Below are 26,917 nucleotides of genomic sequence, written 5' to 3'. Positions count from 1 at the left end.
AAGCCATTTTAGTAAAAGTATTCACAAGAAGTTGTAAGAATTAAGAAAATTAGAAACCCCAGGCCGGGCGCAGTGGCTCATGCCTGTAATCCTAGCACTCTGGGAGGCCGAAGCAGGCGGATCACCGGATCACTTAAGGTCAGGAGTTTGCAACCTGGTCAACACAGCTCTCTCTACTAAAAATACCGGAAAAAAAAAAAAAACTAGCCAGGTGTGGAGTAGGTGCCTATAATCCCAGCTACTCAGGAGGCTGAGGCAGGAGAATCGCTTGAAACTGGAAGGAGGAGGTTGTAGTGAGATCGCACCACTGCACTCCAGCCTGGCCAACAAGAGTGAAACTCTGTCTCAAAAAAAAAACGAAGCTCCTAGACATATCGTTCAGTATAAAAGTGAAAAATTTTCCCTCCATCCAACTGGGCTAGGTCTAGCAGTGTTCCAATCAGTAAAGACAGCTATGAGGATAGGAAAGCAAAGGGCCTCGAATCATCTGACATTCACCTACCCAAGTACACAGACCTTAACCTCTATGATCAAAGGCATATGAATAAAAATAAAGACAGAGAAAATATTTCCCTTATATACAAAGGCACTTTGAAATTTCCTCAACCCAATAAAACCTAACATACTTTTCCAGAGAAAACTCGTAAAAATGTTCATCTTAGCTATATTTCTAGTCTAACCCCATCCAGGAGTATTTTTAGCTTCTCTCATGCTGAAAAACTATTCTAGAAAGACATGGGAAAAAACTAATATCATGAGGATGGGGAAAGAAGAAACTGGTATTCAAGGCATACCAAATCCCATGTCAAACATTCGATCTGCTTCATCAAACACAAGGTAAGAGACTCTTTGAAGATTGGTAGCTTTCTTTTTCACATGATCAATCAGTCGACCCTATGAGATCCACAAAATGAACAGTAAGTATAAAGGCATTCACAGGGACTTTCTAAGCAGTTGCACTCCTGGCAAAAAAGTGCTAATTCTCTAGTCTCAGACTGTAATAGATAATGGTCCAACAGCCATGTACCTTATGCACTACTTAGCTCAAAAGAACGGAAATTTTGAAAACTCAGTTGGCTTCTTCATTTACACTGTGATTTAAATTCTGTGGGAAAGTGGCCAGAAGCATGTTTTGAGGCATTCTAAAGTAACCTGATTTAAAGCATAATGACAGGCTTCAATGTTTACACTCTTCTAGGCTGTTCTGACCATATGTATCTTTCTGATTCTTGATGAACTTGGCAATCATTTTGTAGGAGAAAACAAGAAAAACTATTTGACACAGAGGGGAATTTGTAGCTACTAGCCTATATGTCACAGAGACTCTTACTGGACTGCTAATTTAGCCACCAATCAAAATTAAAACCACAGGCTGCCATTCATCAATATATTTTCAACTCTGCTTTTACCACATTTTAGGGGAAATTCTCTGCAAAACTAATCATGTTTTCCACACCGAGGAAGGCTGAGAAGCCATTTAAACACAAAGCATACTTACTGGGGTACACACAACAATCTCTGCCCCCTCCTGAAGGGCCTTGGCCTGCTCCCACATACTCCCTCCTCCATATACGGCCACTGATCGAAGATTATATGCTTTTCCAAACCGCTTACATTCTGCATGGATCTACAAAGTTGTGAATAATATATTAACAAACTGTGACACTAACAAATACCTCTGTCACAACTCAAACGAAGTTCTGAAAAACAGAATGTGATGTCATAAAAAATCAAAACCTGGAACAATTTTATTCATAAAGGTATAAATGAAAAGAATATCATTAGGGCACCTCAAAAGATTATATAAAATCTTCCTTTATTCATTTTACCTCCTTCTCTTTCTGATCCTGTCACTGCTTTTCTACCAAGACAAAATGAATTCATCCTACAAAAAAACTGTCAGCTTATAATACAAACAATTCCCATATCACAATAGACTTTTCCTCTTAAAAACAATAGTTGTGGCTGAACGCAGTGGCTCACACCTATAATCCCAGCACTGTGGGAGGCCGAGGCAGGCAGATCTCTTGAGGTCAGGAGTTTGAGACCAGCCTGGTCAACATGGTGAAACCCCGTCTCTACTAAAAATATAAAAAATTAGCCAGATGTGGTGGCGTGTGCCCGTGATCCCGACCTCTCGGCTGAGGCAGGAGAATTGCTTGAACCTGGGAGGTGGAGGTTGCAGTGAGCTGAGTTCACGCCACTGCATTCCAGCCTGGGCAAAAGAATGAGACTCTGTCTCAAAAAAGCAAATAAATAAAAATAAATAAAAACAGTTTTTAGGGGAAAGTATGTATTTGGTTATATAGGAAATATTTAACACATAATACTTTCCAAAGTTTCCTGGTAGCACAACACTGTGAATATACTTAATGCCACCAAACTGTACATTACAAATGTACAGTTAAGACGCCGGGCACGGTGGCTCACGCCTGTAATCCCAGCACTTTGGGAGGCCGAGGCGGGTGGATCAGGAGGTCAGGAGATTGAGACTATTCTGGCTAACATGGTTATACCCCGTCTCTACTAATAGCCGGACATGGTGGTGGGTACCTGTAGTCCCAGCTACTCGGGAGGCTGAGACAGGAGGATGGCGTGAACCCGGGAAGCGGAGCTTGCAGTGAGCCGAGATCGCGTCACTGTACTCCAGCCTGGGCAACAGAGCGAGACTCCGTCTCAAAAAAATAAAAATAAATAAATAAATAAATAAATGGTTGGCCGGATGCAGTGGCTCATGCCTGTAATCCCAGCACTTTGGGAGGCCGAGGTGGGTGGATCACGAGGTCAGGAGATCGGGACTGTTCTGGCTAACAACACGGTTAAACCCCGTCTCTACTAAAAAATAGAAAAAATTAGCTGGGCGTTGTGGTGGGCACTTGTAGTCCTATCTACCTGGGAGACTGAGGCAGGAGAATGGCGGGAACCCAGGAGGCGGAGCTTGCAGTGAGCGGAGATCACACCACTGCACTCCAACCTGGGTAACAGAGCAAGACTCTGTCTCAAAGAGATAGTCAATTTTGTGTGTATCTTACTGCAATTAAAAAAAAAAAGGTTTCCTGGTCGTTCTACCTCACTTGATTGGCTGGTCCCTTGCTAGTCCACATATGGAAGGAGGCATTCTATAGAAAGCACATACCTGCTGGCAAAGCTCCCTGGTAGGACACACAATCACTGCAATTGGTCCATCACCTGGTTCCAACTCCTTCTGGTCCATTATATGAATCAACATGGGCCATATGAAGGCTGCAGTTTTCCCACTACCTGTTTTGGCAATACCAATCATGTCTCTACCACTCAATGCCACAGGCACACCCTGGAGAAAAAGTAAAATATAACCACTCTAAAATTTCAATTCTAAAGGTGTACTGAAGCAAATCCTGGGGAAGGATAAATGACTACTAATGACATTTTTATATGCAATGGAACAAAACATATCCGGTGCTATGCATACTGGTTGTGAAATAGAAATATCAATATCCAACATTCTCATTAACTTCTTAATTTATAGGAAATGACATCATTCTCATTATGTGGATATCAGCCACCACTTACAGAACTGAAACAACTCCATTTTGTTTAAAATATAGAAATGAAAAATCAAGGCTGGGCAGTGGCTCACGTCTGTAATCCCAGCACTTCGGGAGGCCGAGGTGGGCAGGCTGCTTGAGCTCAGGAGCTCGAGACCAGCCTGGGCAACATGGTGAAACCCCATCTCTACTAAAATACAAAAAATTAGCCAGGTGTGGTGGCATACGCCTGTAATCTCACCTACTCGGGAGGCTGAAGCAGGAAAATTGCTTGAACCTGGGAGGCAGAGGTTGCAGTGAGCCAAGATTGCACCACTGCACTCCAGCCTGGACAACAGAGTGAGACTCCGTCTTCAAAAAAAAAAAAAAAAAAAAACCAGAAAGATCGCAATTTATAATGAAGGGTTGCTAAAATTTTTAAAAATTTTCTCCCCTTGAGGAGGTACAGACTATCTCATTCATATACAGAAAATGAGAATTTTCTTCATAAGAATAAATAAGTCCCATATATAAATGGGAAAAAGAAGCTAAAACTTTCAGTAATGAATGAGAATTTTCAAGTGATGGACAAAGGAATTCTAGTCATTGACAGCACTAAACTTGTCCATATACAAACCTTTATGGTTACGTTTAGGCCTAATAAATTATTTTCTTCATATCATATTTTCAAGATAGGTATCAGATACAAAAGAATATTTGCCAGCCATTTAGTGACTTCTTAGAGTAATAAATACCTCTATCCTTATCAATAAGGTTCTACACTAAACACTGTTTTACTACTGTGATTTGTTTTTAAACTAATATAGTCACAAAAGATTACCCTACTTTATTTTTCTTTCATTATGTTTTACGTACCTGACACTGTATTGGAGTGGGCTGTGTGTATTCAGATTTCCGAATCTGGTGCATAAGTTGTTCGTCAAACCCAAAATGAGCAAAGCTACTTCCTGGTCTAGGAGGTGCAGCACCAGAGACCTAGAGATAGAGACAACTCCCCAGAATGACTTGTACTTCAACATCAACAGCATTTGAAGTTCAACAATACTTACCTGGATCTAGCATTTTAAAGCTGGAGTATGAAGTGAAAATACAAGTCTGTAAGCCAAAATCATACAATGAAAAGGCAAAAACCTCAAATGGTAACAAATATAAACCCCATATTAAAAACTCCTTGACAAATATTCCCAAGATAATTGTCATACAATTTTAAATGATTAAAAATTTATTAAATCAAAATTAATTTTCTCATAACAAACAAAATGGAAAAAAAACTGTTCAATGAATTGGGAAGTCATTACTGTTCTTTCTTTTGCCATTTTGCATAAGCATTAACCAGAGGGTAGAAAAAAATTAATGTATCTTACTTTTGAAATGAAAATTCCAAGTTGGCTCCAAATAAGACAACTCTACATATGCTGGCTACAAAGACATAATCTACTGCCTCCATTTTCAGTTGTGCCTGATGAATTAACGTCTCCCTTAATGACTGATGGTCTAGCCACTGTCAAGCCCTGTTCAAACTGTACCCAGGTGAAGAATGGGGCTTATAATCTCCATTGTGTCCCCCAAAGTGGTAACCTTTCAACGCTCCTCTGGTGATGCTGACATTTCCAGTCAGGATTTCACTTAAAAATTTTTAAGTGAAAAAAATGTTAAAGGTTTTACTTAAAAATTTTCTTGGGTCATTGGGGAGGTGAGTACCTCTTGGAAAACAGACAAGTGTACACACACCAAATACACACCCCTCCTGGAAAACAAGAGTTTAAACATCGTGTAGCAACTGATAAGGTGCACACAGGCAAGAAAGTTGTCTATATTAAGAGTAGATAGCATAGCATATTCTTTCTGTGTGTTTCATTTACCATCTATCAGCACCTTAAACCAATGTAGCCAATGTGCAGCTCAAAACTTTTGGTAGGCAGTTTAAACCATTCTGAAATCAGTGCATGCGTATTTTAAAAGGTATTAATTTATTCTAATTTTTAAAATAAAGCATACTATATGTAATTTGACAGACAAGTTTATATTAATTTCAAAATATTCTAAGATATCATATGTTAACATCTATTAATTTTGTTTCCTCTTCCTTTAGATGGGGACTCCCACCCTTCATCACTAGCCCATCCAGCACAGAACATACAGAATTCACTGAAATATGAAAGAAGAAAATGATCTTATCCTAAAACAGCATCTAGAAGACTAAAACAATCAAATTAAGAAACGTGAACAGAAGGGACATAATAATTATTCTGGCAAAGACAGTTCAGAGATCACTAGAAAAGAAATTCAAGGTTATTAGTTTAGATAACCAATAATAATACTAAATCTGGACTAATTAACATTGATATAAGAATACTGAGCTTAATGATTGTCTTACCCGAAGATTGAGCTTATGTCGGAGATCTATTAACTGCTGTGGAGTGAGGTTGGTTATCTCTTCATGCTCATTGTAAAAGTTTTTTTCAAATGGTGGATAGTCAATCTGCAGGTCCAATTATTCAAAGTTAGTCTAGAATTCAAGAGTCAATTCTGTAAGTTTGACTTTAATGCAAAATAATCTTTTCCAAATAATACACAAGTAAAGCCATTCCAGCTAGAGAAAGCAAAAAAATTAATTTATTCTCAACTTAGATCTTAAAAAGTACAGATAATTTGTTTTCTGTTCCTATTTTCAATATAAACACCAACCTACTTCTTTTTTTGGTTGACACACAGTCTCGCTCTGTCACCCAGCCAGTAGTGCAGTGGTGCAATCCTGGCTCACTGCAGCCTCCGCCTCCCAGGTTCAAACAATTCTCATGCCACCTCAGCCTCCCAAGTAGCTGGGATTACAGGCATGAGCCACTGTGCCTGGCCTAACACCAACCTACTTCCTAAAGAGACTCTTAAGGAAACCTTGAATTTGAACAAGCTTGAAGGAGACTAAGGAATCTCTATAATGCCAAAGACCTCAGAGGACAGAGAAGATATTTCACCATATAACATTTAAATATGTTTTGAATTAAGCTGTTTAACCTAGCTCTAAGCATTTAAAAACATTCCTAATATTTCTTTTGGAGATAGTTCTGCTTTTAGAGGGAGTTCTATTCTGTTTAAAAACATGGAGTTGTTTGTAACTTTTAAAAAATGTATGGCCAAGCATTTCCAATTCCAGAGAGAGTAGTAGTCACTTCTATTATTCTTTTCATAGCTTACTGTACTAGGTATACAAAACATAAGCACACCACCACCTATCAATTTGGCTAAATTATTTTTTATAAAAAAAATTTTTTTTTCAGTGACAGGGTCTTGCTATGTTGCCCAGGCTAGACTCCTGGGCTCCAGTGATTCTCCTGCCTCAGCCTCTCCAGTAACTGGGACTCCAAGCATGCGCCACCATGCCTGGCTCTTAAACTTCTTTTTTAAGAAAAATATAAGCATTCTATAGGCAGTTAAAAAAAAATCATAATTCTGGATACATAAAAAAAATTGGCAAGAAGAGTGACACTGTCTTGTATTTTCACAAATCTCTTTATTAATGTCTAACTTAAATAGCTCATACAATATTCAAATTGTTGCAATAGCTTGGTTTTATTTAAGCCTATAAGAAAATCTGGCCTCCAGGCCAGGAGCAGTGGCTCATACCCGTTATCCCAGCACTCTGGGAAACTGAGGCAGATGGGTCACTTGAGGTCAGGAGTTCGAGACCAGCCTGGCCAACATGGTGAAAGCCCATCTCTACCAAAAATACAAAAATTAGCCGGGCAGAGTGGCACACGCCTGTAGTCCCAGCTACTCGGGAGGCTGAGGCAGGAGAATTCCTTGAACCTGGGAGGAGGAGGAGGTTGCAGTGAGCCAAGGTCGCGTCACCGCACTCCAGCCTGGGTGACAGAGCAGGACTCCATCTCAAAGAAAGAAAAGAAAAAATACGTAGTTGAAAAAGGGAGGAGAGTATTTTAGTAGCCTTTTCAGATACTTTTCTTTTTTTTTTTTTTGAGATAAGAGTCTCCTCTGTCGCTCAGGCTGGAGTGCACTGGCACGACCTCAGCTCACTGCAACCTCCTCCTCCAAGATTTAAGTGATTCCCCTGCCTCAGCCTCCCGAGTAGCTGGAATTACTGATGCCTGCCACCAATCCCAAAGACGGGGTTTCACCATGTTGGCCAGGCTGGTCTCGAACTCCTGCCCTCAAGTGATCTGCCCGCCTTGGCCTCCCAAAGTGCTGGAATTATTATAGGCATGAGCCACTGCATCCAGCCCTTTTCAGATACTTTTTATTTTACACTAAAACTTGACAAGTGGTCATTTCCTAAAAGTTATTTTCATTGTGTAATCAGAAACCATATTACTGAAGTTTTTACACTCTGTAACATTATAATCCATTTGTCTATCATGTATTTTGAGTTGAGCTTTCATTCATGCTTGACTTTGTAATGTCATATGTAGATCATTTGGAAAACACTGGTTCGCCGAGGTTACATACAGATCATCCAAATGTTAACACATTTCATTATATTAAAAATCAGTTATTAATATCACCATCAATTTTGTCACAACTTTTAAGTACTGAAAAGCTATCAAGCCTACTGTGGTAGATATAAGTTTTCCAAATTCTAAGTTTTGCTTGAAAGCTTGACTTTTTTTTTTTTTTTTCTGAGATGGAGTTTTGCTTTTATTGCCCAGGATGGAGTGCAATGGCATGATCTCAGCTCACTGCAACCTCTGCCTCCTGGATTCAAGTGACTCTCCTGCCTCAGCCTCCCGAGTAGCTGGGATTATAGGCATGTGCCACCATACCCAGCTAATTTTGTATTTTTAGTAGAGACAGGGTTTCTCCATGGTGGTCAGGCTGATCTTGAACTGCTGAACTCAGATGATCCACCCGCCTCGGCCTCCCAAGTGCTGGGATTACAGGCATGAGCCACCGCACCCAGCCTGAATTTTGTTATTAAAAAACAAAATTTAGATGGAGTTTCACCAAGTTGCCCAGCTTCTCTCAAATTCCTGAGCTCAAGTGATCTACCCACCTCAGCCTCCCAAAGTGTTGAAATTTAGGCGTGAGCTTCTGGCCGAAAGCGTGAATGTCTATCATTGGTAATAAACACTTTCAATTGTTTTCCTTGAAGTGTCATTGATTTTGTCCAGTGAAAGTGGTGTTCTATGAAAAAAAGTGGCTAGTTCACCTTACAACTCAAACACATTAAGTGCTTTTCCTTGAAATGGCTATCATATTTTGGTACGCAACAGAAATGCTTTATGCGTACTTCCCATTTTATCACACAGAATAAAAAGACATGTAGATCTAGGATCATGATTTTAATAATTTTTACTGTTTCATAAGGGCATTCTTGAGTGAAACTGGTCTTTTTTTTTTTTTTAACTGCAATGGTCTGAGAACGGAGAACATGCCTACTAGAACAGTTTGGTGCCACTGGCTTGATTCATGCTAAGGCATCAGCAGTTTTACTTATCACTGCTTTTACACCAACAATGCAAATGTTGATGCAGTAACAAAGGAAAATAATCTTGGTATAATGAAAAGTGTTTGGACTCTGTAGGCTCCCTGAAAGGGGTTCTTGGTCCACACTGAGAACCACTGCTCTAGATCTAGAATCATTAGTATATGTGAGATCTCGGCTGATATTTAACCTGGATGAAACACTGATATTTTTTCAAGTGGGTATACTGATGTCCTCATTCCTTAAGGATCCTGTAATTACTGGTTCCACTTTGAAGAAATAGCCTCTCATCTGCCCCAGATCTGGGACCAACAGTAAAAATTTATAGCAATTAAAAAAACAAATGTGGCCAGGCACAGTGGCTCACATCTGTAATCCCAGCACTTTGGGAGGCCGAGGTGGGTGGATCACTTGAGGTCAGGAGTTTGAGACCAGCCTGGTCAACACGGTAAAACCCCATCTCTACTAAAAATTAACCGAGGAAGCGGAGACTGCCGTGAGCCAAGACTGAGCCACTGCACTCCAGCCTGGGTAACACTGCGAGACTCCGTCTGGAAAAAAAATAAACAAAAAAATAAATGCATGCCAGGTGCAGCGGCATGCACCTATAGTCCCAGCTACTCAGGAGGCTGAAGTGAAAGGATTGCTTGAGTTTAGGAGTTTGGGGCCAGTCTGGGCAATATAGCAACAACAACAACAACAACAACAAAGAGTAAACACAGGCCCCAAGCATTCCCAGTTTGAAAGAAAGATGCCACGGCCAGGTGTGGTGGCTCACGCCTATAATCCCAGCACTTTGGGAGGCCGAGGCAGGGGAATCACCTGAGGTCAGGAGTTCAAGACCAGCCTGGCCAACATGGTGAAACCCCGTCTCTACCAAAAATATTTTTAAAAAATTAGCCAGGCATGGTAGTGGGCACCTGTAATCCCAATTACTCGGGAGGCTGAGGCAGGCAGAATTGCTTGAACCCAGGAGGCAGCACTGCAGTGAGCTGAGATCGTGCCACTGCACTCCAGCCTGGGGGACAGGGAAGGGAACGGAATGGAACAGAATGGAGGGAGGGAGGGAGGGAAGAAGGGAAGGAAGGAAGGAAGGGAGGAAGGGAAGGAAGGAAGGAAGGAAGGAAGGAAGGAAGGAAGGAAGGAAGAAAGTTAGGAGGAAAGGGAAGAGAAGGGAGGAAGGAAAGAAAGGAAAGAAAGGAAGGAAAGGAAGGAAAGGGGAGAAAGAAAGAAAAAAAGAAGGAGAAAGAAAAAGAGAGAGAGAAAGATGGTAAGTATTGGTTCTGGAAAACAAGTATAATTACTTGAAAAAAAATGTTTTAATTCTAAAGTCAAATGTAAGTGATTTGGCTATACTTTTGAACAAGATAGGCTATAAAGCCTCATGGAATTTGTGGCTCAACCAGTAGAGATGACAAGATGCATACGCTCATGATGTAAGAGTATTCCAGTATTGGGAAAATCTAAATGTTAAAGCTGAAGTAAAGTATCAGCTTGAAACAAGAGTAAAATTCAGCAAGAAATACCATACCTCTGAATGATCAATGGGGGGAAGAGGATCAATTATTTTTTTGGTAGGTGCAATTGGATTTCCGTCACTATCATATTCTAGATTGTCTTCCTCTTCCTCCTGAACCATACCAGCAGTTGGGTTTTCTGCCATGTATCGAAAATAAGCTTCCTGCAGGAAAGCACAAGAACATAATCACACCCAAGTACAATTGAGAATGTTTCTGCTCCTGTAATTAGCGCACACAGTGTACCAGATGACTGCACAGTTAAAATACCTACCAAGTAAGGCAAGGCCCTTACTAGCAATGATTCCTTTAATAATAGCAATATTTAGAAGAACAACCAAAAGAAACGAATTAAACAGTTAGTACTACTAAATGTTGCAACTTGTTTAATAGAAGACTTATAAATCTGTCTGTTCCACAGCCTTCCTGGAGTGGGGTGTCTACCAACCCTGCCCAGAGCCATAGAACACATGCTGTGGCTTTAACAATCCAAGTTTGGAAGTTAACACTAATTAGAAAGGTCACAAACCTGGAAAGGGCTACCACTCACTCTGATTCTCATCACTCCGCAACTGAACAATGGGGAAAAAAAGACTAATGGACAGTCATTAACGTTCCAGCTTGAAATACAAGAACCACAAACAGGACTCTAAGAGATAGAGGTTAGATGTTACCAGAGGCCATCCATAGGTCCCACACTACACTACTACTTGATTTATCAGAATAAACATTAATTTTGGATTTAAAAAGAAGCAAGCTGAATAAAGCTCGTATCTGCTTTGGATGTCATAGTTGATCAAAAATTCCATCTTCAATATGGGGGAAAGCCATGTGAATCTATGTATTACCAATTGGTCACACAGGTACAAGAGGAGCAAATCAAATGACATTCCTTGCTGAATGTCAGGAATGGCCATTTTGAGTGAAGGCAAGCTCTAGCTTGTCCTCAGTATAGACTTTGTGGATAAAAATAAAAGATAGAAATACTGCATAGGAACTCACTTGGTCATCTTCCTCTTCAATGTCATCTCGAATACCCCTGGAAAAACAAGCGGAGAAACAAACTTCCCTGCAAATGTTCCACATACCCAGCTCCATTCTTACAGCAGATTAGTGTTGAATTCCACACAGCACAGGAACTCTCAACACTAACAATAACAAAGCAGCAATGAGCACACTGTAAACTATCCACCCATTATATATATATGTGTAGCTTCACTCTATAATCTGCAGTTTGCATTTATTTTAAATGGGATGATACGATACCCCCAGAAACAGCAGTTACCAACAAGAATATCAGACGTAAAAACCTTCTGAAGACAGATAGCAAATGGTCCTAGTTTTGTGAATCCATACAACAAACAATGCAGTTGTGAAAAGCATTTCAGACTAAAAAGAAAAAAAAATATTGGATTTGGCATACACTAGAAAAAAGGTCCCAACCTTCTTATTGTCCCCAAAATTTCTAGCTCTAGGGTAAATGGTTTTCAGACAAAAGCAGTTACCTTAGGGATGGGGACAAAGAGAAAACTACATTAACTCCTTTATGAGTTTGGGAATAAAACTCTTATTAAACAGCTCACACGGAGAAGGGGATCATCACCACTTACTGTATCTCTCAGGAGCTATAGAGAAAATACGGTTGCTCCGTTCCCACAACCATCTATTTCTAATCAGACTTTCTACCTAACCTAGAGCACTTGCTATTCCTAAGGCAACCAGCAAGCAACACCACCAGTGTAGGGCAGGTGGAAGGGGATACAACATGCAGTGAATACCAAAACCACAGCTAAATTTCCATACGGAACAGAAACCCTGGTAAGGGACTGAAGCACGGACGGCCAAGCACAGGGAGAAAAAAGTCCAACCATGCCTGGCAGAAAAAGCCTTAGGAGTTTATTCATCAAGGCAAAGAGTAGACTTCTCTTTCCCAGAAAATAAAGTACTTCAAGTTCTGACTACGGCTGCTACAGCACAATGTCACTCCCTAAATAAAATTAGGTATTATTACAGCCCTCCTTATACACAGGTTTTTATACTGTGTAATATTATTTTTCCATCTGTGCTGGTTGAAAAAAATCCCCATGAGTGGACTCATGCAGTCAAACCTGTGTTGTTCAAAGGTTCAACTGTACATAGTTTTCATGATACAGTTGCCATTACTTCTCATAATCAACCATATAGGCATTAACCTATTTTATATTAATTATGAGACAAACTCAGAACAATGAGCCCAAATTTTAGTAATTATGCTCCCCTAAATGCTACTATAATTCATTCCTTGTGCTTACTAAACAACTATTTATAGTCAAAGACCAAATACTATTCTACCAAACTGAATGCTTTTCAATTATTCCAAATGCAAAGACTGTTACCATCTCTATTCTTAAAAAAGTATTCAAGATACAGGAATAACTTCAAGTAAAGTACACAAGTGTACTTCAGTATTTTTTGTCTATAAACTTTGGGGGAATAGGCTTTGCAATACTTTAGCGGTTTTCATGTAACCTTTGTGAAGGAGAAGAAAACAACTTACTTTACGTTTTTTCTTTCTTTGTCCTTTTCTTCAAGCCTCTTCATGTCTCTAGCTGCCTGATCCTAATAAAACAAAAGGCTGTATAGAATGACATCAACTAAAAACACTGAAAGAAACAATTTTTAGATTGGAACAAGTGCCATAATAACTTTAGCTATGTGCTTGACAAGTGCATTTTGATGCCATCAAATTGCATTTCGACAGTTATTTTTCAAAGAGAAATAACTAAATGCTCTATAAACTTGGCTGTATATGGACTGCACAATTTTTATCTGTAATAATGTGCCACACATGGAAAAATGAACAAAAATGCTTGCTTCACAAATACATAACCTTTAGTTGCTTTAAGCTAATGATAAAATTACAGATGTAAAGTGCTTTCAATTCAGGCAGATAAGCCTTCCTCAAAGTGTAGCTTAAGACCACAAACATCTGACTCTGGAAAGGTGGCTCTCAATCTGGGACAATTTTGCCCCTCAGCAACATCTGGCAATGTCTGGAGACATTTTTAATTTTGGGGGTGGTACAGCTGATGGTACTGGTTTGTAGAGGCCAAGGATGGCTACTAAACAACAATACACAGGACAGCCCCACAACAAATAATTATCCAGCGCCAAATGACAATAGTCTCAAGGCTGAAAATTTTGCTCTACACCTACAAATCAGAATCCTTGGGGCTGGAGTGAGTGAGTTACATGTGGGTAGTTTTTACATTTTTCATAGGCAATTCTTTTTTTTTTTTTGAGACAGAGTTTCGCTCTCGTTGCCCAGGCTGAAGTGCAATGGCACCATCTTGGCTCACAGCAACCTCCTCCTCCCAGGTTCAAGCGATTCTCCTGCCTCAGCCTCCTGAGTAGCTGGGATTACAGGCATGCACTACCACGCCCGGCTAATTTTGTATCTTTGGTAGAGATGGGGTTTCTCCATGTTGGTCAGGATGGTCTCGAACTCCTGACCTCAGGTGATCCACCTGCTTTGCCTCCCAAAGTGCTGGGATTACAGGCGTGAGCCACCGTGTCCGGCCTAGGCAATTTTTATATACCGCAAATTGATGATCACTGATCAAAATTAATCGTTTGTATTATACATTTGAAAATCACGGTCAGAAGAATTAAATGATTTTTCTCACATTCTACACAACTTTTCCTCACTATAAAAGCACCATGAGTTTTTCCGGCAATCTCAGATTTTTTTAAATGCCACTATACATACTGTGGCATGATAAGGTGTTCTATCAAACCAAATGTTCCTGATGAAGATAAATTGTTTCAAAGAGAAGCACTGCATACAAACAACCTACTTTTCAGAGGACTGAACTAGCTATAAGATATATTTAAGACTATAAACTGAAGATGACATAAGCAATGCAACATAAGAAACAGGTCACCAACAGTGGAAGAACATATTGTTTAAGCCTACATAAATCCTTTTTCAGAACACTGGCTAAAAATAAATTTTCATCTAGTTCAAGCACTAGAAAAGTTAATACTTTCTATAAAATTTGACATCTGGGCTGGGTGCGGTGGCTCACGCCCGTAATCCCACCAACTTGGGAGGCCAAGGCGGGCAGATCACCTGAGGTCGGGAGTTCAAGAGCAGCCTGACCAACATGGAGAAACCCCGTCTCTACCAAAAATACAAAATTAGCCGGGTATGGTGGTACATGCCTGTAATCCCAGCTACTCAGGAAGCTGAAGCAGGAGAATCGCTTGAACCCAGGAGGCGGAAGGTGTGGTGAGCTGAGATTGTGCCATTGCACTCTAGCCTGGGCAACAAGGGCGAAACTCTATCCCCCAAAAAACCAAAAACAAACAAACAAAAAAAAACGCCAAGCAAAATAATTTAGCCCATTCTTGGATACTCTCACTCAGAAAGGGCTATGCCAGTTTGTACTACCATAAATCTACATTTAAAACTGGAAAATCAAGAGCTAATTTTTTTTTTAATTCATCACTAGGGATCCCTCAAGAAATAATCAGCCCCGATTCTCTGGGAAACGTAGCCCATTAGGAAATCTCCGTATCTCAGAAGATGAAGAAGAAAACAACGCATACCACACATCTCAAAGATGACAATTCATTTACTGCCTTTACTCCTAGGGTAAATCACTTAACAGTTTTTTGTTGGTTTTTTTTTGAGATTGAGTCTCACTCTGTCGCCCAAGCTGGAGTGCAGTGGCGTGATCTCGGCTCACTGCAACCTCCGCCTCCTGGGTTCAAGCGATCCTCCTGTCTCGCCCTCCCGAGTAGCTGGGACTACAGGCGCATGCCACCACACCCGGCTAATTTTTTTTATTTTTAGTAGAGATGGGGTTTCACCTTGTTAGCCAGGATGGTCTCGATCTACTGACCTCAATTCACTTAACATATTAACTAAATACCTACTATGCTGCAAGACACATATACGCCCTGAATAGTCTGGGTGTTTGGTAAGTATCCTGTATAGTTTGGTAAGTGGCAGAAATATACAACACTGTAAGAACTCAGATACAGAATGATACTGCATAAGGAATATGGTGTTTGGAGGTGAACTTTGGCTCTGCCACCTATTAGGTGTATATTCTTCAGTAAGTAACTTAAGTTGTTGTAAATCAGACGGGAAATTCAAAGACCAAACTGGAAATAAATAAGTAGCCATATTCTTCTACAGAAATGTACTCTAATTTTTCTTATATTACCCTGAGTCTTTTGTTTTCTGATATCTGATAGAGAACTAAGTTCGGAAACATAATTCTCCACCCTAAGAAAAATTACAATACAGAGGCTGGGCACAGACCCACACCTACAATTCCAGCACTTTGAGAGGCCAAGGTTGAAGGATTGCCTGAGGCTTGGAGTTTGAGAATAGCCCAGGAAAAAACATTTTCTAAAAATTAGCCGAGTGTGGTGGCATGCACCTGTAGTTCCAGCTACTTAGGAGGCTGAAGCGGGAGGATCGCTTGAGCCTAGGAATTTGAGGTTACGGTGAACTGTGATGGTGCACTCTGGCTTGGGCAAGAGATGCTGTCTCAAAAGAAAAGAAAAATTACAGTGCAAGAGAAATGACAAATGGTTCTATAAACAGTGGCCTCAACGTTAAGAAGAAAACAGGGATTGATGTAACTATGGTGAGCAAGGAAAAGCATGACTTGTCTAATGTAGGCAGCCATTTGCTCAGCAATAGCCTCTTTCTGCCACACAAAAACACAGGCTTAGTATACTGCCAGATCGTCCATTGTTCAACAGCCTGGACTATTAGACAAAATCCCAATACTAAAAATGTTGGCTCACATTTTAAAAAAGCAATGTCTAGGCCAAACAAAAACACAATAATCTTGGATTATTTCTTTCCCTGCTTCCTTGGAGGAGAGGTGTATTCTGGCTGAGGACAAGTAACTAAGGAATCTGAAAGGATTTTATTTCATAACCAATTAAGTGACAATTTTTCTTTTCTTTTCTTTTTTTTTTTTTTGAGATGGAGTCTCACTCTGTTGCCAGGCTGGAGTGCAATGGCGCCATCTCAGCTCACTATAACCTCTGCCTCCCAGGTTCAAGTGATTCTCCTGCCTCAGCCTCCCGAGTAGCAGGGATTACAGGTGTGCACCACCATGCCTAGCTAATTTTTTTTGTATTTTTAGTAGAGATGGGGTTTCACCATGTTGGCCAGGCTGGTCTCAAAATCCTGATCCACTCACCTTGGCCTCCCAAAGTGCTGGGATTACAAACGTGAGCCACCATGCCCGGCCAATTTTTTTTTCTTTCCTTTTTTTACAGACAGGGTCTCACTATGCTGCCCAACCTCAAGCGATTTTCCCACCTTGGCCCCGCAAAATGCCGGGGGTTACAGGTGTGAGCTATGGCACATAGTCTAAAGTGATAGTTTTTGGTTTCATTTTGTTCTTGAGAAAGGGTCTCACCTTGTCATCCAGGCTGAGTAGTGGCAAGATCATGGCTCACTACAACCTCAGCCTCCCAAACAGCTGGGACTACAGCAGCATGCCACCAAACCTGGCTGAATTTTATTTTTTGTAGAGACAGGCACTTGCTATGCTGCCTAGGCTGGTTTTGAACTCCTGAACTCAAGGGACTCCCGAAATGCTGGGGTTATAGGTATGAGCCACCATGTCCAGTCATCTAAAGTGACAGTTTTTAAGTAAGGAGAATACTATGAAAAGAAACATATTTTGGTCTAATTAACCTGCAGCTGTATACTACCTAATAAGACAGCAGAAAGACTAAAGCAGGGAGAAAATTTACAAGGATGTAAAGTAGGATGGCTACAGTGGCAACAGAAAGGAAAGAACAGATGCAAGAGCTATTATAAAGATGGACAGATTTTGGCAAATGAGAAGAGGAAAGGCAGCATGATGTATGGGAAAGAGCTAGACCTTCAGGACTACTAAGCAAGAGAAATTAGATTTGAGTTCCAGGTCTGCCACATTAAGTACCAATATGATTTGGGGCAAACGATTTGAATTAACTTAGGGCTCAGTTTTATTATCAGTTAAATATTTTTATTTATATATACATTTTTCTGCCTATTTCCCACGATTATTTTGAGGATTAAATTAAATAATAAGCATTCCTGATAATCTGCTAAAAAAATGAAGAGGCAGTGGTGAAGGAAGAAATTAAAGCCAGTTTTAAGCTAAGGTTGACTATGTGACCATTAATGTCATTCATAGAAATAAGAGAATGACTTGTTGAGGAGGAAAAGATGATGAATAGAGTTTAAGGTACCAGTGGGACACATGTAAAAAAGTCCAATACAATTCTGGAAAAGCAGGACCAAAATCAAAGCGAAAGATGGGACTCAAAACGTAAATTATGCACAGAAAAGTTTTAAAAGTAAATGAGGTCACCAAAGAATATATAAAGAACGAAGATAGTAATCTTATATATCTCTTATACACATCTAGAACGAAGATAGTAATCTTATATACAGTAATCAATATAGAGAGCTGTAAAGTGACCTCTGTATGTGAAAAATTGGAGGAGGATGGCAAGAAGGATCACAAATAACAGTCAGATGGATATTTAATGATTTGTTTTTTTGGGTGCAACAATAACATGGTGGTTGCAATTTTTAAGAGTGTTCTCAGAGAAATACTGATGGATAAAATTGTATGTCTGAGATTTTTAAATAATCCAAAACAGAATTGGATTTGGCACAGTGGCTTATGCCTATGGTCCAAGCTCTTTGGGAGGCTGAGGCTAGGGGATCACTTGAGGTTAGAAGTTCAAAACCAATCTGGGTAACAAAGCAAGACCTTACCTCTATAAAAACTTTAAAAATTAGCTGGGTATGTTGGTGCACACCTGTAAACTCAGCAATTCAGGAGGCTGAGGCAGGAGGACCATTTGAGGTCAGGAGTGTGAGGCTGCAGTAAGCCATGATCATACCACTACACTCTAGCCAGCCCACATCAGAGCAAGACTTTGTCTCAAAAAAGAAAAAAGAAAGAAAAGAAAAGAAAAGAATCGGTGGTGGGAGAGATTAGATAACACAAAAGCGGCCAAAAGTTGTTAACTAATAAAGTTCGTTGAAGGTACATGAAGGCTCATTTTATTATTCTATCTTTGTATGTGTTTAAATTTTTCCACAATAAAAAGTAAATAATAATAAAACAAAAACAAACCGAAAGAAAAAAGTCAGAAAGATGAAAAAGGAAAGTAACACAAAATCACAAAAGCCTAGTGAGAAGGGTTTCAAGGAGGTGGTCATGAGGTTAAATTTCTACAGGGAGGTCATGGATGTTGATAAATAACATTTAAAACTACAGAATACAGAATTTACAATTTTGGCAAGTTCCTTAAGTTTAATTACTTTACATAAATATGTACTTAACAAATGCTAGATTGAATGAGATGTTAATTCCATTCAAAAATATGCTAAGATTATTAAAATAAAACACATACACACATATACGTCTAAAGCTACCATGTTCATGGGTTACGTTCAAATTTCTAGCCACCAACCATCGCAAAAGTACAGGGCAAGTGGAAGTAGATATATGCAACTATCAACTACTGGAGCAAAATTCTCAAAAACTACAACAAAAAAAAAGACCAGAAAACAAATTTTGAGTAAGATTTGAAGTACTAAGTTAGCTTGATCTATTTCTAACTGCTAAATATTTTAATGAAACATGCTGATACTTGCCTCCACTTCAGCCATGAATGCCTCCAAGGGATCATCATCACTGTCAGAATCTACTGGCTTGGAATGGAATTGCTGGCGAGTTGGTGAGTTTTCAGCAGGAATGTAAGGTAAATCAACATTGCTAGAGTCTTCTTCCTCATCTTCAAAATAGCTGAGAATCAGAATGCAAACTGGTAAAGTGAATGTTTACTTTGGGGTCAGTAAATCTTTCATTTAACAAAATTTTTATTATAGTATATCTTACTATTAGGAGATTTAATGTAGATCAAATTAAAGACCTCCAAGGCTTTGGCTAATGACCTAATTAAGTACTACTTAATACATGCAAAATTTCAATATTACAAAAAAGTAATCACAAGAGATTCTCCATTTCAATAGTATATGGTCAAATCATACTCCCAGTTCTGTTAAAACAGAAGAGTTTTCAGTACAAACTTACTGATCATTGTTAGACAAATATAACAAATATTAAAGAGCTGTGCTATGGGAAAAAAGAAAACTTTTTTTTTTTTTTTTTTGAGATGGAGTTTTGCTTGTCACCCATGCTGGAGTGCAATGGCATAATCTCGGCTCCCTGCACCCTCCACCTTCTGGTTTCAAGTGATTCTCCTGCCTAGCCCTCCCTAGTAGCTGGGATCACAGACACCTGCCACCATGCCTGGCTAATTTTTGTATTTTTACTAGAGACAGGGGTTTCACCATGTTGGCCAGGCTGGTCTTGAACCCCTTACATGATCTGCCCGCCTCAGCCTCCAAAGTGCTGAGATTACAGGCGAGAGCCACCGCGCACAGCCAAAAGGAAACTTAATGAAACATTAGAAATTGTTTATTCTTTATAACCCTTAATAAAAACTTGAGATATTCTTTTAAAGACCAAAAACCTCAGAAATTCTGGGCTATTTTCTGGGGACCAACAGAAAACTTCCAGAATTGAAAATAAATGCTCAGGCCAGGTGTGGTGGCTCACACCTCTAATCCCAGCACTTTGGGAGGCCAAGACAGGTGGATTACTTGACGTCAAGAGTTTGAGACCAACCTGGCCAACATGGTGAAACCCTGTGTCTACTAAAAATAAAAAATTAGCCAGGCATGGTGGCACATGCCTGTAATTCCAGCTACTTGGGAGGCTGAGGCAGGAGAATTGCTTGAACCCAGGAGGTGGGGGTTGTAGTGAGCTGAGATTGTGCCACGGCACTCCAGCCTGGGCGACAGAGCAAGACTCTGTCTCAAAAAACAAGGAAAAAAAAGAAAATACATGCTCAATCCAAAATAATTTACGATACTACTTAAGTATTCAGAAAGGACATTTTTAAAGGCTGCATAAGGTATCACTTTCTCTTTAACAAACATTCCAGAAAAGGATGCCAATACAGCTCTTTATAAACTAAACCATTGTTCAGACTCTATCTCAAAATCAAATAGTAATATAACCAAATATTAGTTTAAATAAATAACTGCAGTTTAAAAAGTTAAAGCATTTCAAATCTTCCTAGGAATTATTTTAAAAACTTAAACTGTTATGCTACACACACACACACACACACACACACACACACATATACACACACTAATGTAATACTGTGACTATATGTAACAATAATATAGACTAATATACTTTTTTGTTTTTGAGACAGCCTCGCCCTATCACCCAGGCTGCATTTGCAGCAGTGTGATCTCTGCACTCACTGCGACCTCCGCCATTCAGGTTCAAGCAATTCTCCTGCCTCAGCCTCCCAAGTAGCTGGCATTACAGGTGCACGCCACCACACCCAGTTAATTTTTGTGGTCTTTTTGTTTTTGAGATGGAGTCTTGCTCTGTCGCCCAGGCTGGAGTGCACTGGCATGATCTCAACTCACACTGCAGCCTCTGACTCCTGGGTTCCAGTGATTCTCCTGCCTCGGCCTCCCAAGTAGCTGGGATTATATGCACTGCCACCACGCCCAGCTAATTTTTGTATTTTTAGTAGAGATGGGGTTTCGCCATGTTGGCCAGGCTGGTCTCAAATTCCTGACCTCAGGCAACCTGCCTGCCTCGGCCTTCCAAAGTGCTGGGATTACAGGCGTGAGCTACCATGCCTGGACCAATTTTTGTATTTTTAGTAGAGACGGGGTTTCACTATGTTGCCCAGGCTGGTCTCAAACTTCTGACCTCAAGTGATAGACCCACCTCGGCCTCCCAAAGTGCCGGGATTACAGACGTGAGCCACTGTGCCTCGTCTAAAATATATAGTAAATATGTTTATGCAAACTCCTTTATATAGTAACTGTTATGTACACTAATGTAGCAACAGCATATTCACACTATATACTATACAACGTAATATATATGCGTCAATATATAGCATACACATATACACATATTACTCATGCATATTCATTCATATAGTAGGTTTTTGGTTGGTTGTTTTCTTAGAGACAGTCTCACACTGTCATACAGGCTGATGTGCAGTGATGCAAACACAGCTATCTGCAGCCTCAGACTCCTAGGCTCAAGTGGTCTTTCCACCTCAGTCCCCTGTATATAGTGTGTTCTATTTAACTAATGAAAAAGTAGTCTGAACTGGTTAACTGCTGTTTAGAGTAATTTCTGACTTTGCTAAAAGTTAAACACTACTTGTCCATTTGACTCCTAAATAACATGTCAGCTTTCTAAAATGCTGCTGTGTACTTTCAAAATATTTTGACCAGATGCAGTGGCTCACACCTGTAATCCCAGCACTTTGGGAGGCCGAGGTGGGCAGATCACCTGAGGTCGAGAGTTTGAAACCAGCCTGGCCAACACAGAGAATCCCCGTCTCTACTAAAAATACAAAATTAGCCAGGCATGGTAGCGCATGTCTGCAATTCCAGCTACTAAGGAGGCTGAGGCAGAAGAATCGCTTGAACCCAGGAGGCAGAGGTTGCGGTGAGCTGAGATCACGCCATTGCACTCCAGCCTGGGCAACAAGACTGAAACTCTATCTCAAAAAAAAAAAAAAAAAAAAAAATTAAACTCCAGTCTTTTAGAAGCTTTTTTTTCCAATTAAAATCTGCTGGGTGCAGTGGCTCGTGCCTATAATCCCAGCACTTTGGGAGGCCAAGGTGGGAGGATCACTTGAGCCCAGGAGTTTCAGACCAGACTGGGCAATAAAGCAAGACCCTGTCTCTACAAAAGAATAAAAAATTGGCCAGGCGTGGTGGCTCAGGCCTTTAATTCCAGCACTCTGGGAGGCTGAGGTGGGTGGATCATCTGAGGTCAGGAGTTCGAGACCAGCCTGGCCAAACTGGTGAAACCCCGCTTACACTAAAAATACAAAAATCAGCTGGGTGTGGTGACAGGCAGCTGTAATCCCAGCTACATGGGAGGCTGAGGCAGGAGAATCACTTGAACTTGGGAGGTGGAGGTTGCAGTGAGCCAAGATCGCGCCGCTGCACTCCAGCCTGGGTGACACAACAAGACTCCATCTCAAAAAAGGAAAAAAAGAAGAAGAAAAAAAAGAATAAAAAATTAGCAGGGTGTGGTGGCATGTGCCTATGGTCTCAGTGACTCAGGAGGCTGAGGTGGGAGAACTGCTTAACTGCTTTAGCCTGGGAGGTCGAGACTACAGTGAGCCTTGATCGCACCACTCCACTCCAGCCTGGGTGACAGAGACCCTATCTCAAAAACACAAACAAACAAACCAAAAAAACCCTCAAGCAGTGAAGCAGTGTCAGAATCAGCTTGGAAATAATAGCAACAAGAGATTTCTTCAGATTCAGCAAAGAGAGGTATTTTGTATAGAAATTAGAACTCAACCCCTCAAATCCCAGCCTTTTCTAACCACATTATTATATCAGCAAGTTAAAAATGGTAATTGGTAAAAAGCATTTACCAATTATGAGAACTATGGGAAAAACGTGAGTAGATTTTTCTACCACTATCAGATGTTTCAACATAATAGTTTTAAAGACTTAGATGTAGCCCGGGCCCGGTGGCTCATGCCTGTAATCCCGGCAGTTTGGGAGGCTGAGGTGGGTGGATCACGAGGTCAGGAGATCCAGACCTTCGTGGCTAACACGGCGATGAAGCAAACTTGTATTTCCATCAATTTTGACAACTGCCTATGTTTACTAAACAATTTATATGGTGTCAGTAAAAGACTGCAGTAAAGAACACTAGACCAGGCACAGTAGCTCATGCGGCGCAGTAGCTCATGCGTGTAATCCCAGCACTTTGGGAGGCCAAGGCAGGTGGTTCACCGGAGGTCAGGAGTTAGAGACCAGTCTGGCCAACATGCTGAAACCCCGTCTCTACTAATAATACAAAACTTAGCCTGGCATGGTAGTGCATACCTGTAATCCCACCTACTCAGGAGGCTGAGGCTGGAGAATCACTTGAACTCGGGAGGTGGAGGTTGCAGTGAGCCGAGATTGCACCATTACACTCCAGCCTAGGTGACAAGAACAAAACTCTGCCTCCAAAAAAAAAAAACAAGAGAGACCACCAAAAACCACATGAATTATATAAAACTCTCCAGCCATATTTATGTTTCAATGCCTTTTTTTTTTTGGAAACGGAGTCTTGTTCTGTCACCTAGGTTGGAGTCCCACGGCGCCATCTTGGCTCAATGCAACCTGTGCCTCCCGGGTTCAAGCGATTCTCCTGCCTCAGCCTCCTCCTGAGTAGATGGGATTACAGGCGTGCACCACCACCATGCCTGGCTAATGTTTTGTATTTTTAGCAGAGACAGGGTTTTACCATATTGGCCAGGCTGTTCTCGAACTCCTGACGTCAGATGATCCACCCATCTCGTCCTCCCAGAGTGCTGGGATTACAGGTGTGAGCCACCATGCCTGGCCTGTTTCAATGGCTTCTAATACCACATTGAGCAACAGCCCAGTAGGACGTAACACCGAATGAGTAAAGGTATAAGTAACCCCACAGGTATTACATTCCTTACAAATGAGTAAACCCAATAATTTAACTTATTAGGAACCATGGAATTCAGCAAGACACATAACTTAAGAAGTCATTATTATTTGAGAAACAAAGTTTCTTTGCCTCAATTTCTGCTGATAGAATGAATATCTCAAAGCCCAAACTTTGCTACACCACCAGGAATTACCACTTACGCATTTTCTTCATCAAAGTTGGCCCGCTTAGATCCAATTTTGTAGAAAGAAGGAAGCTGTGGTGGAGCTGACTTTCCAAATCCAGAAGAAGAGCTGGTTGCCCCAAAGGCACTGTGGGACTGCTGTGGGAGTTTGGGTTCCTCCTTTTTCCCGGCACTGATGGCGAAACCTCCAAAGCCAAATCCTCGCTTAGTGCCAGGACCACCTTTATTCCAGTTCATGGTGCCAATGACTGACCTGTTAGGAATAAGATACACAAATATAAATTTAACTTTAAAAAGTGTATAGCCCCAAGGGCCAGGCACAGTGGGTCACGCCTGTAATCCCAGCACTTTGGGAGGCCAAGGCAGGCAGATCATGAGGTCAGGAGTTGGAGACCAGCCTGGACAATATGGTGAAACCCCTTCTCTACTAAAAATACAAAAAATGGCCAGGCGTGGTGGCACACACCTGTGGTCCCAGCTACTTGGGAGGCAGAGGCAGAAGAATCACTTGAATCCGAGAAGTGGAGGTTGCAGTGAGTTGAGATCGCTCCACTGCACTGCAGCACAGGCGACAGAGCGAGACTCCGTCTCAAAAAAAAAAAGAAAAGAAAAGAAAAGGAAAAAAAAAAAGTGTATAGCCCCACTGAGTTGTATGTCTCTTCCAACCTCCACCTAAAATTTTATTTTAAACTTTAGCTTCTCAATTAAAACTATAACATTGTAGTCAGGAGAGTGGCCCAGGCCAGTAATGCCAACTATTTGGGAGGCTTAGGCAGGAGGACTACTTGAACCCAGGAGTTCCAGATTACACTGAGCTATGATCACGCCACTGCACTCAAGCCTGGGTGACAGAAAGAGACTGTCTCTTTTTATACTAAGAAAGGAAAGAAAAGAAAAGAAAACAAAACAAAACAAAAAAAAAAAGAAAAGAAAATCCCATCCATCTCATTAAGAGATTCATTTCCAGCCCAGCTATTCAGGAAGCTGAGGCAGGGAAACTGCTTGAGCCCAGGAGTTCAAGGTTACAGTGTGCTATGATCCTGCCTGTGAATAGCCACTGTATTCCAGCCTGGGCAACATAGTGAAATCCTGTCTCTTAAAAAAACAAAAACAAAAACAAAAACCACAAACGTTGACATTGTATTTCAGATACACACCATGCTAGCCTCAACAAATGATTATATTTTCTAAAACACTGAAGGAATTGTTTTAATTTTATTGGGGACTCAATGTAAACCGGAATGCAGTATTTAATATCATCCCCTCTAAAAGGATTTTCCTGCTAATTAACATCTTATTAAGCTGACAAAAATACTCATAAAAAAATATTTTGGGGAATCTGATATGTGCTAGGTCATTGGAGATATAAAAAGACTGAATATCTTCATCCTTATATGAAAGACTGAGGTGCTATCAGCCAAGACTCCCCAAAAACTAGAGGTTATCCTCAGGTAATGACATCTGGAAGAATCAAAGAATCAAAACTTAAAAGATCAGTTATTTGTAGACAGTATCTATGTATTCATGCCTGAAGGAAAGGTACTATCAACCATGTATTTATTGAACAAATGCCCAACAGAAACACTATCCAGGAAGAAACTATGATTCACTGACATGTTGCCTGAAGTATTCAGTTAGCCTGTGGTTAGGAATTACAAAGAAATTTCTTGTGTATTGATAAAATCATTTTACAAACAATACCTTACATTAGTCTTGGCTCCAAAAACCTTTTTTTTTTTTTTTTTTTTTTTAAAGGAACAGGGTCTTGTGATGTTGCCCAGGCTGGTCTCAAACTCCTAGCCTCAAGACCCCCTCTCGCCTCTGCCTCCCTAAGTGCTGGGATTACAAGCATGAGCCATTGTACCTGGCCCAAAAAACATTTTTTTTTTTGTTTTTTGAGACAGTCTCAATCTGTCGCCCAGGCTGGAGTGCAGTGGCCCAATCTCAGCTCACTGCAACCTCTGTCTCCTGGGTTCTAGTGATTCTCATGCCTCAGCCTCCTGGGTAGCTGGGATTACAAGTGTGCACCACCACGTCCAGCCAATATTTTATATTTTTAGTAGAGATGGGGTTTCGCTATGCTGGCCAGGCTGGTCTGGAACTCCTCGCCTCAAGTGATCTACCCGCCTCAGCCTCCCCAAGTGCTGGGATTACAGGAATGAGTCCCTTCACCTGGCCCCCAAAAACCCTTTTTAATGACACAATTTACCTAAGTTTTACAGAAAAGTAGAAAGCAAAAAAGAACAAAATTTAAAATTACCTGAAATTTCCTCTCCCAGATACGTAGTTTTGTTGTTTTTTGCTACTTCTATGCATATGTGTGTACACATACACACAAATTAAAAATTGAAACCATACTATACATACTATTTTAGTTACTGATTTCTTCATCTAATGATATACTGTGATATTGTTTAATGTCAATAGATATCTATTTCTTCACTACTTTACAGTGTAATACTAATAACACAATGTTACAAAACACATCATTATAGCTACATCTTTGTGCACACCTTCAATTATTTCCTTAGGAACAAGTTTTAAAATGCAGTTGCTCAAAGGAAAATGCACTCTGAGTTTTAAAAAAAAATTTTTTTTGCGACAAGTTCTTGCTGTCACTCAGGATGCAGTACAGTGGTCTGATTGCAGCTCACTGCAGCCATGAACTCCTGGGCTCAAGGGAT

The 26,917-nt window shown here is 40.5% G+C and overlaps 1 protein-coding gene across 2 annotated transcripts in view; it reads right to left on the bottom strand.

Annotated features, from left to right (window-relative positions):
• The window catches only part of DDX42 (DEAD (Asp-Glu-Ala-Asp) box helicase 42), a 46,972-nt gene that overhangs the window by 9,222 nt on the left and 10,833 nt on the right, over positions 1 to 26,917 (bottom strand). For both annotated transcript variants that reach the window (XM_011997055.1, XM_011997054.1), the window contains 10 exons: positions 24,250 to 24,486; positions 19,159 to 19,309; positions 13,018 to 13,079; positions 11,484 to 11,520; positions 10,496 to 10,645; positions 5,905 to 6,009; positions 4,383 to 4,502; positions 3,137 to 3,313; positions 1,499 to 1,627; positions 795 to 894 (listed from right to left, as the gene is read on the bottom strand). In XM_011997055.1, the coding sequence (XP_011852445.1) occupies positions 795 to 894; positions 1,499 to 1,627; positions 3,137 to 3,313; positions 4,383 to 4,502; positions 5,905 to 6,009; positions 10,496 to 10,645; positions 11,484 to 11,520; positions 13,018 to 13,079; positions 19,159 to 19,309; positions 24,250 to 24,470 (1,252 nt within the window). In that variant the 5' untranslated portion in view covers positions 24,471 to 24,486. The remainder of the gene's footprint in view (positions 1 to 794; positions 895 to 1,498; positions 1,628 to 3,136; positions 3,314 to 4,382; positions 4,503 to 5,904; positions 6,010 to 10,495; positions 10,646 to 11,483; positions 11,521 to 13,017; positions 13,080 to 19,158; positions 19,310 to 24,249; positions 24,487 to 26,917) is intronic.

The sequence above is a fragment of the Mandrillus leucophaeus genome, unplaced genomic scaffold (genome assembly GCF_000951045.1).
Source record: "Mandrillus leucophaeus isolate KB7577 unplaced genomic scaffold, Mleu.le_1.0 Scaffold530, whole genome shotgun sequence".
In the NCBI taxonomy this organism is placed as follows: domain Eukaryota; kingdom Metazoa; phylum Chordata; class Mammalia; order Primates; family Cercopithecidae; genus Mandrillus; species Mandrillus leucophaeus.
This window is presented reverse-complemented; position numbering and strand designations above follow the sequence as displayed.